Source organism: Pongo pygmaeus, chromosome 13 (assembly GCF_028885625.2).
Source record: "Pongo pygmaeus isolate AG05252 chromosome 13, NHGRI_mPonPyg2-v2.0_pri, whole genome shotgun sequence".
Taxonomy (NCBI): domain Eukaryota; kingdom Metazoa; phylum Chordata; class Mammalia; order Primates; family Hominidae; genus Pongo; species Pongo pygmaeus.
The window spans coordinates 24,000,998-24,017,894 of NC_072386.2; the positions used below are offsets into that span (position 1 = coordinate 24,000,998).

A 16,897-nucleotide genomic window follows, 5' to 3' on the forward strand; every position below is an offset into this window, starting at 1 on the left:
CTAGAGTGCAGTGGCACAATCACTACTTACTGCAGCCTTGACCTACTGGGCTCAAGTGATCCTCCTACTTCAGCCTCCTGAGTAGCTGGGACTATAGGCATGTGCCACCACGTCCAGCTAATTTTTAGTTTTTTGCCTTTTGCAGAGATGGGGTCTCATTAAGTTGTCCAGGCAGGTCCTGAACTCCTAGGCTTAAGCAATCCTTCTGCCTTGGCCTTCCAAAGTGCTGGGATTACAGATGTGAGCCACCACATCCAGACCCTAAGTGATTATTTTAGAATGTAAGATCATGCCATCCCTCTTCCCAGGACCTTCCAGCAGCCTCTCATCTTACTCAGAACCAAATCTAAAGGCCTCACATGATCCAGCCCTTGCTATTTCCCTGACCACCTTTCCTGCCCCCCATCTTCATTGCCTATAATATCCCTCCCCACATCTAAATTTGCTCCTCCCTCTGCCTAGAATGCTCTTTCTCAAGCTAGCCACACGGTGCATTTCTGCACTTCATTCTTGTCTCTGTTCAAATGTCTCCTTATCAAAGAGGTCAACCTATGTAAAATGGCACTCTTGCCACTGTGTCCTCTTAACCTTCTTAATATTTCTTTTTAGTCCTTATCACCACCTGACATATTAAATATCTAAGTGCGTTCTGCCTGTCTTCCCTACCAGAATGTAAATTCCATTAGTATTCCCTGTACCTAGAACAGTGCTTGGTATATATTATTGATGCAATAAATATGAATGAAGTGTTCTCAAAAATGATATGAATAATGTGAGACTGTTAAGGCCCCAAGAGATTTGTTAAGTAGAATTCTAAGATGGTCTTCCAGATTCCCACCTCCTTGGTATGCATACCCTATATAATCTCCTCCCCTTGAGTATGAGTGGGCCTGACTTAATCAAGTAAGCCATTTTAAAAGAGTTGAAAATCAAACACAAGTCAGAGAGATCTGAAGTGGCAGCAGTTGCTTTCCTGCAGGCCTCAAAGAAGCAAACTATCATGTTGTGTAGAGTCATGTGGCAGGGAAACACAGGTGGCCTCTAGGAGCTGAGAGAGACACCCCTGGCCAACAGCCAGCAAGAAAACAGGAACCTCAGTCCTACACCTGTAAGGAACTGAATCCTACCAACAACCAGTGATTGAAAGAGAACCCTGAGCCTCAGATGAGATCACATCCCTAGCCAAATTTGGAGACACTGAGCAGAGAAACCAGCTAACCAGGACCCATTCATCTGACCCACAGGAACAGTGGCATAATAAATGTGTGTTATCATAAGCCACTACATTGTGATAATTCACTATAAAGCAAGAGGTAATTATTAACCAGCCTTAAGGATTCAATAACAACTCTGGTAAAACATTGCTTTGCTTCACATATACATTGAGGTTCCAAGAACAACCCTGATAAAGCAAGCAACTAGAACTATAGGCTGGTGTAAAAACAGGCCCTGGGTAGATGGTGGCTTCAAGGGTTGGGCTGTATCTCACATTAAACTGGAGAGGGATTAAGATAGTGAAGGTCCATGAGGAAGAGCTAGCAGAATAAAACTATTCAGCTTGATGAAATATACACTTAGGGCAAAATGATAGATGTCTTCGAATACTGCAAAAAGCTGATTTGCAATAAGGAGGTGGGGAGCTGTGAGAAGAGAGACTAGTTACTATGCTGCTCCAGAGGATAAAACTTGAACCAAAGGCTAGGAAAGAAAGGAAAGAAGCTTTCAGTTCAATATAAGGATGAACTTTTTAATGGTCAGAACTGAGTACCTACTATGTTTCAAGAGCTGTGTGGGGCAGCAGGGTCACAAAATAAGAAAAGAAATATACAGCATCTGTTTGTAAGGAGCTTACAGACTAGTGGAGGACAATGAAGCATCAATAAATTATGGTTTCCAGTGTAAGTTCTGTAATAGAAGCATGCAAATGTAAGAGAAAGACATAAGTGTAAGGGCTGTAAGAGATTAATGCTATCTATAGAGGTGAGAAAAGGTTCCCTGGACATGTGACTAAAGTAACTTTTTTCCCCCCCAAAACAGGGTCTTGCTCTGTTATCCAGGCTGGAGTACAATAGCTCACTGCAGCCTCGATCTCCTGGGCTCAAGTGATCCTCTCACCTCAGCTTCCTGAGTGTCTGGGACTACAGGCATGTGCTAACATGCCTGGCTAATTTTTTTATTTTAATTCTTTTGTAGCAACAGGGTCTCCCTATGTTGCCCAGGCTGGTCTTGAACACCTGTGTTCAAGTGATCCTCTCACCTCAGCCTCCCCAAGTGCAGGAATTACAGGTGTGAGCCACCATGCCTGGCCTAAAGTAGCTTTTGAAAAATGAGTAAGACTTTGTCAGCGAACTGAGTGACAAAAATTCTAGAGAGAGGGAGCCACATGCAACAGCATGCAAAGACAAAAAAGTGTAGAATCCAGGGAATAAAATGTGGTAGACATTGAGGCAGCAGAAGATGGGACTGTTGAGTAAGGCAGAAGCAGTAAATGGAATTAAGCAGAGGAGTGACACAGTTTAATGTGTGTTTTAGGCCGGGCGCAGTGGCTCACGCCTGTAATCTCAGCACTTTGGGAAGCTGAGGCGGATCACCTGAGGTCAGGAATTTGAGACTAGCCTGGCCAACATGACGAAACCCCATTTCTACTAAAAATACAAAAATCAGCCAGGCATGGTGGCGGGCGCCTGTAATCCCAGCTACTCGGGAGGCTGATGCAGGAGAATCATCTGAATCCAGGAGGAGGTGCAGTGAGCTGGGATCGCACCACTGCACTCTAGCCTGGGCAACAGTGAGACTCCTCTCAAAAAAATAAATAAATAAAATATGTGTTTTATAAAGATTGCTCTCTGATGCTGGTTTAAGAGGTGAACTGAAAGAGAGAAATTAAGAGATGATAAGACCAGTTAGGGACTGCTGCAACTAAGCAGACCAGATGAGGCAGAAGAGATGATGCAGGATGAAACCAGAAGAGGCAGCAGAGATGTTACCACCCACCACTTGTTTTCACAACTCAAAAAAATCTTGTAACCAGACATCTACACCACCCGTATTTGCATTTTTGAAAACCCTTACAAAATTCCTCATTTGGAAAAGAAAAAGAATTCTTATTTGTATTTGCTTGTGATATGCATAAAACTAAGTGGTTACCTATTGGGGCAGGGAGCAGTGAGTGGTGGTAGAACTTAGGCAGACAGTGAATAAAGATTGAGACTTTTTGCAGTGTAACTTTTCATACTTTCTGCTTTCTAAATTATGTGAATATATGACTTATTTAAAAATTTAAATTAAAAAGACAACAAAATATTTCCACCCATCTAGGTAGGTTTACCTGTGTGCGTTTCCACATTCTTTAGCACATGGTTCTGTTTGCCTCGGGAGAAAGGAGATACTACTTGAGGATCCTGCCTCCGTACAGTGCATTTCTCTTGGTCAACCCTCCTGGAAGACTTGTTGATGACTGCCAAGTTCTCACTGTCACAGGTAGATTTTGCTGGTCTTTCATTGAGGTTATCCTTTGGAATGGGGCCCATGTTTCTGTGTCCTGCATTTGTATGTCGGTGGCCCTCCTGTTTTGGTGTATTTCTGCCTGGTCGTGGCCTGGCCCCCTCCACTTCCCAGGGAGGCCTTTTCTGTGGGTATCTTCTCTGCTCATTTCGTCTGGCTCCATACCCATCCAATACTCCTTTTCTAGAGGATGCATCTGAAGAGTCAGGGTGGAAAACCCCCACAGGTTTGGTACTTTCGGGTCCAGCATCCTCGGGTTTTGGAGTTGTTCGGTTACTCCATTCACATTTGAGTTTCCCCTTGACTTTTGGTCCTCTACCATAGCTGTATACAAACTGTGTTGCTTTTTTGGGTTTTGCTCCCCTGGGATCTGCACCCACAACTTCCTTCTCACTCTCAGTAGGGCTATGCTCTCTGAGGTCTGTCCCACTCTCTGATCTAGTCGAGCTCTCTAATCCAGCTGTATCTGAGGTCTGCTCAGCAAGATTCTGTGCTTTCTTGACTCTGATATGGTGCTTCTCATTCCTCAATTTCTGCCAAGGTTGATTCTGAAGGCCATGGCTCTTGGGTGATTTATTACAAGGAGAGGACTGGAAAGACGTCTGTTGACTCTTAGGTTTGCTTCCTGAAGGATGATAACTATGCTGATGAACAGCGGAGATTTCATCATAAGGGACCTGCCTGGAAAGGTGACAGGGAGGTGGTGAACTGTAATTTCTTCTACCGATCCTATTAGAGTCTAGTCTCCTTTGAGTCCCACAATTTAGACCAGAATTTTTTTTCTCCTGAGGAATGAATTCAGCAGCATCCGTATTGAATTTAAAAGTACCTAGGACATAAAAAATAGACATGCCAGTAAAGAGATTAAGTTTCATCCATGAAACTCATAGACTCCAAGCCAAATCTAAAAATTATTTTCCTTACAACTTTGTACAAAACATGCTGTTAAGTGAGACCTATGTTTCCAGTGAAGGTGATGGGTTCAAGGTGCTTGTGGAGGACTAATCAATCATTATTCCATGTCCAAAAACCAAACACCAATAGCCAATGACAGCTAAGTGCTGTTGAGTAAAAATGCTCACCTGGGCCATAAAGTACTATGTATACATGTATTCATTTTATTACAAAAATTTAAGGCCAGCTAACAGTTCAGGGATATCAATCATCAGGTTCCATGTGGTCTTCTTTCAAAACACTAAAGTAGCATTGTGTAATATCAAGTAAACAGGCTTTGGACTAAGCCAAAATGGGTTAAAGTCCGCCTGTCCAACTTATTTTATGAACTTAAGGATATCACGTGCCTGCTTTTAGCCTTAGTTTCCTTGTCTATGGTAAAGGATGACAATACTTATTTCAATGGTTACTGAGAAATTTAAATATGATTTCATAGATAGTACTTAATAAGTGTATTAGTTTTCATCTCTTTCCCCTAGGAATATACTTTGGGTTTTCCACACATAACCTCTATAATATGGTCTACAATCCCAAAGTGGAAAAAATTAAGCATACTCCCCTTCAACCCACTCATGTTTCCCCAGAAGATGCGTCTTGGTACAGTCAATTCAGTCCCTGAAGCACAAAGACAAAATGGTTTGCCTAAGGACATAAAATTAGTAGCAAAGTCAGAACTATGTGTAGCATACAGAATATACTATAAATTGGTAAGACCTGGAAGACATGGGTTTAAGTCACTTACCACTTATTGTAACTTTACGAAAGTTACTTAGCCCCAGTTTCCTTACATGTAATGAAGATAGTAACAATCTCTACATCAAAGAGTTGCAGTGAAGAGTAAAGCAAGTTAATAACACACATAAAATGGTTAAAATGGTACTCTATCATTGCTGTTAGGACTACAGAGTATCTGAAACACACAGGCTTGAGCATAGATGGGTGCAGCATAGAGCCTGAGGGTTTCAGGTTTAATAATAAGGCCTAACATTTATTAGGTATTATGTGCCAGGCACTATCCTAAGCACTTTACATGTATTAACTCATTTAATCCTTACATTCCTGATGAGAAAACTGAAGCACAGAGAGTAGGAACTTGCCCAAGGTCACAGAGGAATTCCAAGGAAGACTCAGGGTTCCAACTCAGGATGTGTATTAGAGACTGCGCTCTTAACACTAACAGAGCTTGGGCAGTGGGTACCATAGAAACATACAGTGAAAAATGGAATGATCATAAAGGTCATAGAGTAACCTTTCACCCAATTCAGGATTTGTCCTGAAAGCTTTCACATAGGCAGAATTCTAGGGGGTGGGATGGAGGGCCTCACAAAATCACAAGAGGATTAGACAAATGCAGAAGGTGGCAGAGGTATTCTGGAAACATAAGATAATTTAAAGGTTGGAATGGTTAAATTGGACCAGCGGGTATTGTGTAGTTCTCTCTTGCTTGAAAAAGCGAGACTGGAAAGAGGGGCAGAAATAAGATCAGTAAAGATGTCTAGAGAAGCCTAGTAAAGGATAGGAAAAGAGTGTTTCATGTTAAGCAGTAATGAGTTGATGCAACTAGAGAATCCAGAGAAGGCTGCATGTACTCATATACAGGATATGTTCAACTAGACATGAGGCAGCAGGCAAAGCCCTCAGGAAAAAAACCCAGAAGAGACATGAGGAAGGGAAACAGGACACACTGATCAGGAAACTGGCCATGGCGAAGATCAGAGGTACCATTTTTATTTCACTATTTCAAGTAGCTGGAAGTTAGTAAATAGGATGTCTAGTCACCACGGCTAGAATACAAGTGGTACCCTAAATCCAAGATAACACAGCAGCACAGTAGGTGTCCAACAGGTCGGAAGGGCAGACTAAAGGGAAATTCAACTGGCAGATTACAAAGTCCAGAGACAAGGCTGGCATTGCAGAGTCTGCTCACGGGCAGAAAAGTATCCTCTGCACTGGGCTTCTGTTTAAAGACTTTGATGATGAGGGTGTGGGCTAAAGATGATGCTAAAATAAGAACATGGAATGGGAACTAAAGCAAAATCAAACTAAAGCACATGAAAAGGAGTAAGGAAGTCTTCGGACTAGAAAATTTTGCCTCATTAGATACTTTTTGGGTTGGAGGTAATAACTTGGGCACAACACCAAAGTTCAACCGAATGACTCACAACTAAACCCCACCCAATTCTTCTTCAAACACTGAAGGGTACAGAAATGAGTCAGAAATGAGCCTGTGGATGAGACGATCAATAGATCCAGTTTAGAGAATCTGGTGAAGGACTAGGTCAGGAGAATAACAAAATATCCAGCCCAAAAAGTTTTCCAACCCCAAGGAAGACTTAATATCCACATCAAGACTAGGGTACACCAACGCAGTGTGTTTTCCAACTTTTTTTTTTGAGACGGAGTCATACTCTGTCGCCCAGGATGGAGTGCAGTGGCACGATCTCGGCTCACTGCAACTTCCGCCTCCAGGGTTCAAGCGATTCTCCTGCCTCAGCCTTCCGAGTAGCTGGGACTACAGGAGCGTGCCACCATGCCCAGCTAATTTTTTGTATTTTTAGTAGAGACGGGGTTTCACCGTGTTAGCCAGGATGGTCTCGATCTCCTGACCTCGTGATCCGTCCACCTCGGCCTCCCAAAATGCTGGGATTACAGGCGTGAGCCACTGCGTCCGGCCCTAACTTTTTAAACTAAGAACCATAGTAATAAATATATTTTACCTGCCACCCAGTATACAAATACATATATGGTCTTCTTGGTGCCTCAACGGCTAGTCGGGAACAGAGCTAAGATTCAAACCAATGGTTTCCAAACTCCATTCTGCAAACTGCTGCCCTGTTTTCCAGAGTGGGCCATAAAATCAAATGAATGCAGTGGGCTGTGACATATTTTTAAACGAAATAGAAAGCAGAATATATTGCTGATTGTAAAACAAACCAACCAACCTCACTGCTTCCAGAAACTTCTGGTTCGCTTTTATATTTATGTAAGTGTACAATATTTAAGGTCGCGATGCAAAATGTTTCTTTTGGTTGCTGTCCAACAAATTTGGAAAACACTGATCTATGGAACACCCTGAGGAAATGGATGTTGTATCAACGAACAAATGAGGCTGTCTCTACACACTGAGGCAACTCCAGGAGGAGGAGTGAGTGAACAATTACGGAATAGGTACAGTACAGGGCGGGAGCCAACACAGGAATCAACTTATCTACTCCCAACTGACAGATGAGAAGACTGAGACTGAGTCATACGGGGTTCGTGGCAGGCTGAGACTCTAAAACTACTGGAATTCGGCTCGCGCCCACGCCACCACTCCAGGCGGTATGAGCACACCACACCCTACGTCAAGAGCCCGCCACCGTCACGGGCTGTGACCTGGCCGACGCCCGCCTGTCGAAGGTCAGTGCGCCGCTGCCCCAGAAACAGCCTGTGGGAGGGCAGGGCACCCACACCGACTCGCAGCGCCGGGACAAGTCCTCTCTCCTCCGAAACCCAGCTACTGGGCTTCACCACCTAGTCCAAGAGGACACAGATCTCCGTACGCAACGATGCGCGGGGCTTGGCCCTTCCGAGCCACTATCCTATGCCCTAGCATGTGCTACTCTCGCGATATGAGTGGCTGAGGCCCTAGAACTTCGTCACTGACCCAATTTCCGCTCCCTGAAAGGGGCCCAGTCCCGGTCGGGCCGGGACAATACCTGAGACAGGAGGCGCCTCCGCCATCCCGTGCCGCAGAACCTAGATCGAGCTGTACAGCCAAGCCAGCACTGTCACCAGGTCACGTGCTCCGGACTTCCGGCGCCGCGAGAATATTCGCATCTGCGCGCAGTGTAGATGACCACAGAGGTTGCGCAGCCCGAATCTGTGTGGCGCGTTCGTGACGTCAGGTAGATGCGCCAGGTGTCGGGCGGGAGGAGGAGACTAGTAGCTGGATGGAAATAGCAACAATCGCGGGAGGGAGGGCGGCGACTTGCGTAATCATTGTGGTTTTTCTTTCTTTTTTGATATAGGGTCTTGCTGCCTTACCCAGGCTCGAGTGCAGTGGTCTGATCATGGCTCACTATAGCTTCAGTCTCTAATCCTCCCGCCTCAGCCTTCCGGGTAGCTAGAACTACAGGCGGAGCCACCATGCGCAGCTATTTTTAGTTGAGACGGGATTCGCCATGTTGCCCAGGCTAGTCTCCCAACTCCCGGCCTCAAGCGATTCTGCCGATTTGGCCTCCTAAAGTGCTTGGCTTACAGGCGTGAGCCACCACGCCTGGCTCCAAACTTTTTTTTTTTTTTTTTTTACAAAGGCGTTTATTCTCATCAGTATCACTGATATTCTCATGGTTCACATTTGCCAACGCCGCTCCTCTCCTTACAGTAGTTAAATGTGCCATCTCAGTTGGGGTCCCAGGGAGGGGTGGGGGCTCGGCCCAGGGTGGGGAGGGCGTTGGCACTTCACGTCGACAGGGTGGGCAGCCTGTCCTGCGTGAAAGAGGTATGGGTGAGTGGGCGGCCAGGGAAGGGGAGTTGGCAGGGGAGGGCCCTACAGTCTTTTTTCTCTGGTGGTTGGTGATTCTTCATTCAGATTCCTTCCTGGCTGCCCAGGGTGGGGGAACCATGCAGCTCAGGGCAGGGCAGGGGAGGAAGAGAAGGAAAAAGCAGCAGGCCGCCCGGGGGTAGGGGTGGAGGATGAACGGCAGGGCAAGGGGGGCAAAGGGTGGCTCCTGGGGTAAGGCACAACCCTGTCTTTGACTTTCCTGGTGAGGAGTTCCTCCCCTGCACCCCCTGCCCGACCCTTCTCCCCACCCCCCAGACCCACACACAGTCCCGGGAGCCAGGGGGCACCTCCTGGGGTCCCTGAAACAAGTGGGCTTTGCCACCCAAGCCAGTGCCGCAGGGGCTCGAGGAGGGACACCCGAGGAAAAGGCAGAGAGGGGCAGGCAGGGGCCTACCCAGGACAAGGGGGTGGGGGTGAGAAGACCCTAGGCCCAGGAGCTGGGCCCCCGCCCCAACTAAGGCCTGGAAGTGGGGGAGCACCTGCTTCCTTTTGGGGGTCTGGCTGGAGCCCCGGTCTGCCCCTCGGCCTCCGTCAGGCCGAGCCGCTTGCCAAGTGACCAGGGCATTGTGCTTTGGGGTAAACGCTGGGGTGGGGTGGCAGGCCAGGAGGCGGGGGGAGAGGAGAGATGACTAAGGTGCTTGTGCTTTAGCTGGGGGTGTCGATATCCCCCACTCGGGCCGGCTGGGGGCTAAGGTGCCAGGCCCCGGCCAGGAAGACAGTGCCAAGACCCCAGCCAGACCCTGGCACTGACCCCCACAACAAGCAGATGTTAAGAGGGACCCCCAGTGGGCCGGCGGGGCTGCTGGTCCCATCAGGGGGATGGTCTTCAAATCAGATTACAAGGGTCCAGTAGGGGCTGGCCCCCACCCCATCTCCTGAAATCCCCCTGCCCCTGGAGAGACCCCTGGGAGCAGTAGGTAGGCAGGGGTTGGGGAGGCAGGGAGGACGAGGGCCAGAGACGCAAACAAGGATGTGGATGTGGATGTGGATGGTGAAATGACACCCCGCATAGGGGGATGGGGAGTTAAAAAAGAAAAACTCTCTGCCTTCATATGAAAATCTAAAACAACAACAAAAAACACCCACTCTGGGCGAGAACAAAAAGAGAGGAATGGTAAAAGAGAAAATTCTGCAAACAACTGCTAACAATGGAAGTGGACCCGGCCCGGCCCTGCCCTGCCCTGCCCAGCCCCCAGGAGCTGGGCCCAGCCAACCAGCCAAGGCCTGGGACACCCTGAAACTATAGCCCTGTTGGGGAAGATGGACGGGGGGGGGGAACTCGGTCGGACCCACAGGAGCCTAGGCAGCAGCTGGGACTGGAGTCCTACCATGGAAACACACACGCACACTCCACACACACCCCCCCCACACCCACACACACACATTCAGCCTGCCCCCCAGCCCCCCACACCACCCTGCCTTCCAAGGCCCCCCCGGGGACCGAGGGGGACAACAGACACATCCCCACTGGTTGGAAAAATAAAAGGAATCTTATCACTCTGTCGCCCAGGCTGGAGTGAAGTGGCGCCATCTCGGCTCACTGCAAACTGCCTCCCGGGTTCAAGCGATTCTTGCGCCTCAGCCTCCCAAGTAGCTGGGATTACAGGCACCCGCCACCATGCCCGGCTAATTTTTGTATTTTTAGTAGAGACGGGGTTTCATCCTGTTGGGCAGCTGGTCTTGAACTCCTGACCTCAGGTGATCCGCCCACCTAGGCCTCCCAAAGTGTTGGGATTACAGGCGTGAGCCACCACGCCGGCCCAAACATTTATTGATGGTCTTTTGAGTTTCCTCCTTTTAAAACTGCTTATCCATATCCACCGCCCATTTTTCTTCCTGATGGTTTCTTGTATATTGCAGGTGTCAATCGTCAGTTTTAGACATTTAAATTGTCTTCTATTCCATTAAGTATTAATTTTGTCCTTTGTTGAACATAAATCCTTAATTTTGACAGCTTAGCTCATCAAATTTTATAGTCACCTTTAAAAATTACCAGGTGTATCAGTCTGGGTCCAATCAGGAGAAAAGAACCCCACTTTCTGAACAGGAATTACATTTTTTTTAATAAGGAAAGTTTTATTTAAAGATTTATTAAGTATAATAGGGGGTTGGAATAATAATGGATTGGCTAGTAAAGAAGCAAGATAATTCCAAAACAGGATTAGCATATATAAGGAGCAGCAAGGGCTGAGGTAAGAGTGTCAAAGAAGAGCCGAGACCAGAGCTGGCATGCAGACCTTGTTAGAGAAAAGACCTGTGGCTCACTGGATGGCATGGAAGTTGCCAGACATTTTTCTTATGGAATGCTGGTTGAAGCCATTCTTGGGGAGGTGTCTCACCAGAGGTACCCTACTAGAAACCATCTGCGGGGAGTGCTAGGAGAAGTTTCTGACAACTGGTCACTATATAGTGAGATAGCCAGGCACTGAAGAAGCCAGTGCATTGCAGAAGCCATCGAAGAAGTTGCCCAGGCTACAGAAGCCTGCCCCACTGAAATCAGAAACAGGAGCCAAAACCCTTTTCCTCCTGCAGTATCTCTCCAGTGCCCTCTGCTGACAAGGTTTAATATCTTCCAGCTGGCAAAGAATAAATAAAAGGCCAAAATCCATTTCACAGAGCAAGCAAAAACGATAAATGTAGAACTGAAAGCAAATTCATAATTGGCACTCTACGGAATCTACTCATTTTCAAAACTTGTGAATAAATGAAAGTAAGCAAGCATTTATCTTGCCTTTCCTATACAAACTACTTCATGAAGCTTATGGCAGGTGGTGAAAGCTGTACTCAGATGGAAATATATAGCTGTAAACACTTATATTTGAAAAAGAACTCCAGATAATGGAATATTATTCAGTGCCCAAAACAAATGAAGCCAGCATGTTGGTGTTTACCTGTAGTCTCAGATACTTGGGAGGCTGAGGCAGGAGGATTGTCTGAGCCCAGGTGAGTTCAAGCCCAACCTGGGCAACATAGCGAGATACTATCAAAAAACAAACAAAAAATACCCAAAGACCAGGCATGGTGGCTCATGCCTGTAATCTCAGCACTTTGGGAGGCCAAAGCAGGTGGATCGCTTGAGTCCAGGAGTTCGAGACCAGCCTGGGCAACATGGCGAAACCCAGTCTCTACCAAAAATACAAAAATTAGTCAAGCTTGATGGTGCATACCTGTAGTCCCAGTTACACAGGAGGCTGAAGTGAGAGGATCACTTGAGCCCAGGAGGCGGAGGCTGCAGTGAGCCAAGATTGCACCACAGCACTCCAGCCTGGGTGACAGAGCGAGATCCTGTCTCAAAAACACAGAACAAGACAAAAAATCCCAAATCCATATGAACTATCAAGCCATGAAAAGACATGGAGAAAACTTAAATGCATATTGCTAAGTGAAAGAAGGCAATCTGAAAAGACTATTTACTGTTTGATTCCAACTATATAACAGTCTGGAAAAGGCAAAATTATAGAGACAGTAAAAAGATCAGTGGTTGACAGGAGTTAAAGGGGAGAGAAGGATGAATAGGCAGAGTACAGAGGACTGCTAGGGCAGTGAACTATTGCTAGGGCAGTGAACTATTCTGCATGATACTACAATGGGGGATACATGTCATTATATTTGTTAAAACCCATAGAATCACTAGCATGGTGGCTCATGGCTGTAATCCCAGTACTTTGGGAGGCCAAGGCGGGTGGATCGCCTGAGCCCAGGAGTTCAAGACCAGCCTGGGTAACGTGGTGAAACCCCATCTCTACTAAAAATACAAAAATCAGTTGGGCATGGTAGCATGCACCTGGGGTCCCAGCTACTCAGGAAGCTGAGGTGGGATCACTTAAGCACGGGAGGTGGAGGTTGCGGTGAGCTGAGATCATGCCACTGCACTCCAGCCTGGGTAACACAGTGAGACCCCATCTCAAGCAAAAAACAACAAAAAACCCCATAGAATGTACATCAAGAGTGAACCCTAATGTAAACTATAGACTTCGTGTGATAATAATGTGTCAGTGTAGATTCACTGATTGCAACATACCACCGTAGTGAGGGAAGCTGCTGGTGGGAAGGTTGTGTGTTATATGGGAGCTCTCTGTGTTTTCCATTCAATTTGCTGTGAACCCAAAACTCTAAAAAAAAAGTTTATTAATAAAAAAGAAGAAAAATCACAAATCAATAGCCTAAACTTCCACCTTAAGAAATTGGAAAAAGAATAACAGGGCTGGGATGGGGGCATGGGGGGATGGGGGATTACACATCTGTAATCCCAGCACTTTGGGAGGCCAAGGCGAGAGGATCGCTTGAGGCTAGGAGTTTCAGATTAGCCTGGGCAACATAGTGATACCCCATCCCTACTAAAAATGGAAAAAAAAAATTAGCTGGGCTTGATAGCACATGTCTGTAGTTCCAGCTACTAGGGAGGCTGAGTGGGAAGGACTGCTTGAATCTGGGAGGCTGAGATTGCAGTGAGCTATGATTGTACCACCGCACTCCAGCCTGGGCAGTAGAGTGAGGCCCTGTCTCAAAAAAAAAAAAAAAAAAAAAAGGAAAAAAGAAAAAGAGCAAACAAACTAAACCAAAGCATGTAGAAGGAAAGAAATAATAAAAGATCAGAAATTATTGAAATAGAAAAAGAACAGAAAAAAAACAACAGTTCATTGAACCAAAGTGATAAAAATGTTTAGAGAGAATAATCAAGAAAAAAGGAGAAAAACTGAAATTACTAAAATGATGGATGAAAACAAAGGCATTACTATCCACATTACAGAAATAAAAAGGATCAAAAGGGACTACTATGAACAACTGTATGCCAACCACATTAGATTACTTAGATGAAGTGGAAAAATTCCTAGGAAGACACAGACTACTCAAGAATAAATAGAACATCTGAATACACCTATAACAAGTAGAGACTGAATCAGTAATTTTAAAAACTTCCCATAAAGAAAAGCCCAAGCCCAAATGATTCTACCAAATGTTCAAGGAAGAATGAACACTAATCCTTCACAAACTCTTCCAAAAAATACAGGAGGAGGGAGTACTTCCCAATTCATTCCGTGGACGAAAAACTTTACCTTAGGGCAATCACTGCCTACTCCTTCACTGCAGAAATTGATGGTAACAGTCCAGAATGCTTAACCATGAAAATAGGTTCAGACTGATCAGGCACCACAGAGCAGCAGTTAACTTTGGATACACTTAAGTACTTGGGGAGCTTTTAAAAATCCAAATGCCCACACTGTATCCAGATCTATTATATCAGAATCTATGGGGGTAGGACCCAGACATCAATATTTTTAATAACTCTCTTGGTGACATAACTATAAGAAAACACAAAAGGAAAGCTAAGGGATATGGATGATAGAAGTGCCAAACTTTTTCTATACAGAATCATGTCAATCTCCTTCCCCATTCCTGTTAAACTCTCAGAACTGACAGATTAAAACCTAGGACCCCCTGCACTCAATTCTGCTCTTTCCTAATAGTTAACAGGTGAAATACTGACCAGCGAGGTTGTCTGGTGGTAGCTATAGGAGTGATGATCACAGGCTTTATGGTACCTAGGGCTTTCTAATACAGGACTCACTCCTTCCACTTTCCTTTAATTCACTGGTATTGACACAGACCAGGGCATGCCCTTTGGCCTTTCCCCAATACAGGTAGAATTAGCAGAAGGACAAAGACATAAGGAAGCTTCAGGTAGGAGAAACCATGAACAGAGGCAAGGAATCATGGCTGTATGGTGGATGTGGGGGGACCAGACGCAGAGCAATTACTAGATCACAAAATTGAAAAGTGTGACATGACACAAGCTGCAGAGCAATTATTCTGTCTCTTACCGGCAAGTGACAGGAACCCAGTGCCAACTACTTTAAGCAGAAAAGGGGGTTAAGTTTATTTGCAGAATCCTCAAATACCTCACAGAACAAAGAGTTGTAGAGACTTGGAATGTCAAGGATCAGAATTCAGAGCTGAGTGCCATGGACATCTTTCATTCTGTCTCTCATCTTGGCTCCCCTCTGGCTTCAATCTCTCATACTGACAAAGAGTAAAAGAATTTTTTTTAAAAAAAGAAAGGGAAAAAGCATTTCCCCTACTTTCTATTTAGAAAATCTGAGTTATGGACTCTGATAGACACAGCGTGATCACATACACACTTCCATAGCTTGGAAGGGTAAGGACAGTACTACTCTAAAATTGGCATGTTCCTAATAATCGCACAGTTGAAATGGGGGAGCAACAGTTCCCTTGAAAGAAAGGAAATGCTTTCTGAAAAGACTAGGCAATAAACCATTACAGATAGGCAGAGGCCAGGTCACTGGCAGCTTTTTATGCCCTGGTGGAAGTATTAGAGAACATTAAAGAATTTAAGTCAGATTTGTATTTTAGAAAGGTAAGAGTAGCTATATGTGATCAGTGCACTCAAGGAAGTGAAACTATGCGAGAAGAGAAGACATTCCAAAAGACTACGTGAGAGACATCTAGGCCAGGGAGAGTTGAGAGAAGGAGAGAAGGAGTTAGATTTGAGAAACAGGTATTAGGGTTTAAGGATAATTGACTGTGTAGGCAAAATGTAGGCATCAAGGACAACTCAAGCGCTTTCTGTTTTGAATGATAGCAGAATAATAGTTCCATTAGCCTCACAGCCTCCCATCATGAGACACGGAAAACAGAAGCAGGAGATTCAGGTCTCAGGAAAGGTGATAGGCTGTTTCAGCCATTTGAATGTGAGGTGCTTGTGGGCTTCTGGAACATCCAAATAATTGTTAGGCAAACAGCTGGCTATAAATAAGATTCTGAAACTCAGGGGCAAGTTCAGGGATAGAAGTATAGATTTGGAAGTTAGCAGTTAAAGTCATGAGAATAGCTGAGATCATTAAATATAAGTAAACAGAGAAAGAAGTCTGGGGGGTAAAAGCTAGAATCCAGAGGAGCAGTAACATTACAGTTAGAGAGTTGAGGATTTCAGAAAGAAGCCTTAGAGGGAATAGTTAGAGGAACAGGAGAACCGGAGAGTACTGTCACAAAAGCCAAGAGAGTAGAGATTTAGGTAGAATGACTGCTCACTCGTATCCAATGCACTAATGTGGTCCAGCTGAAGGGCTAAATATCACCCACTACAATGGGCAATATATGAATCACTGGTAACACTAAGCAAGACAAGAAATCAAAGAGAAATGTTTGCTGACAGTGAACCCCAAGATAATGAGCTTAATTTGGATATGTTAGATTCTAGGTAACGATGGGGCATTTAAATGGAAATGCCCAGAATTGAAAATAAGGATAAGAAGTCTAGGCTACTGACAGTCATTTTGAGTCATTAGTGCGTAGGTAATAGTTGATATCATCGGTGTGAGATTTCTCAAGGAGAATACAGATTGGAACTCTAATGGAAGAAATATTCAAGGGGCTAAGAAAGAGGTATCCATATAAGAGAATAAGTAGGCCAGATTAGAAGAAAACTCAGAACTCATAGAAAAGCCAAGAAAGGTTTCAAGAGGGTAATGATGAATACTATAATGTTTGCTCCCTCTGGAAGGCTTCTTGAGAAAGTGAGGTTGGAGATGGGAGAGGGTTACATACGTTATCTCATCCCCACTTGTAACTAGACAAGAACTCCTGAAGAGAGGAACTTGGTAACCCCTGGGCTGGTACAGAGACTTCTACAAAGCTGGTGTTCCTAAATGTTTATTGGTTTGATCTGCAGACATGTGAGAGTCAGATGCACATGGCACTGTGAGGCACCCAGCTAGGCTGGAGGGGGAATGCTGTTGGCAGCAACTTGAGTGAGGAAGGGAGGACAGGATCATTACAGACCCTGAAATTGGGCAGGAGTTTGAACTTGCTGTAGTACTCCAGGCACCTTCCAAGAAAAGAATGAAGCAGTTTCTTTTTTATTGTTAACAATCC

The 16,897-nt window shown here is 45.3% G+C and overlaps 1 protein-coding gene and 1 long non-coding RNA gene across 9 annotated transcripts in view; one reads left to right on the forward strand and one right to left on the reverse strand.

Annotated features, from left to right (window-relative positions):
• NFX1 (nuclear transcription factor, X-box binding 1) overlaps positions 1-8,324 on the reverse strand; it is an 80,546-nt gene extending 72,222 nt beyond the window's left edge. For 7 of the 8 annotated variants that reach the window (XM_063650230.1, XM_063650229.1, XM_054502843.2 and 4 more), the window contains exons 1-2: positions 8,157-8,289; positions 3,329-4,333 (exon numbers count right to left, since the gene is read on the reverse strand). In XM_063650230.1, the coding sequence (XP_063506300.1) occupies positions 3,329-4,333; positions 8,157-8,181 (1,030 nt within the window). In that variant the 5' untranslated portion in view covers positions 8,182-8,289. Of the gene's footprint in view, positions 1-3,328; positions 4,334-8,156 lie in introns of all 8 variants that reach the window. The other variant, XM_054502844.2, reaches the window with a different exon arrangement.
• Positions 5,724-9,451, forward strand: LOC129044697 (uncharacterized). Its single transcript, XR_008504740.2, has 3 exons — positions 5,724-6,176; positions 7,684-8,345; positions 8,469-9,451. It is a non-coding gene; the product is annotated as an uncharacterized LOC129044697 (long non-coding RNA).
• Positions 9,452-16,897: the final 7,446 nt, after the last annotated feature.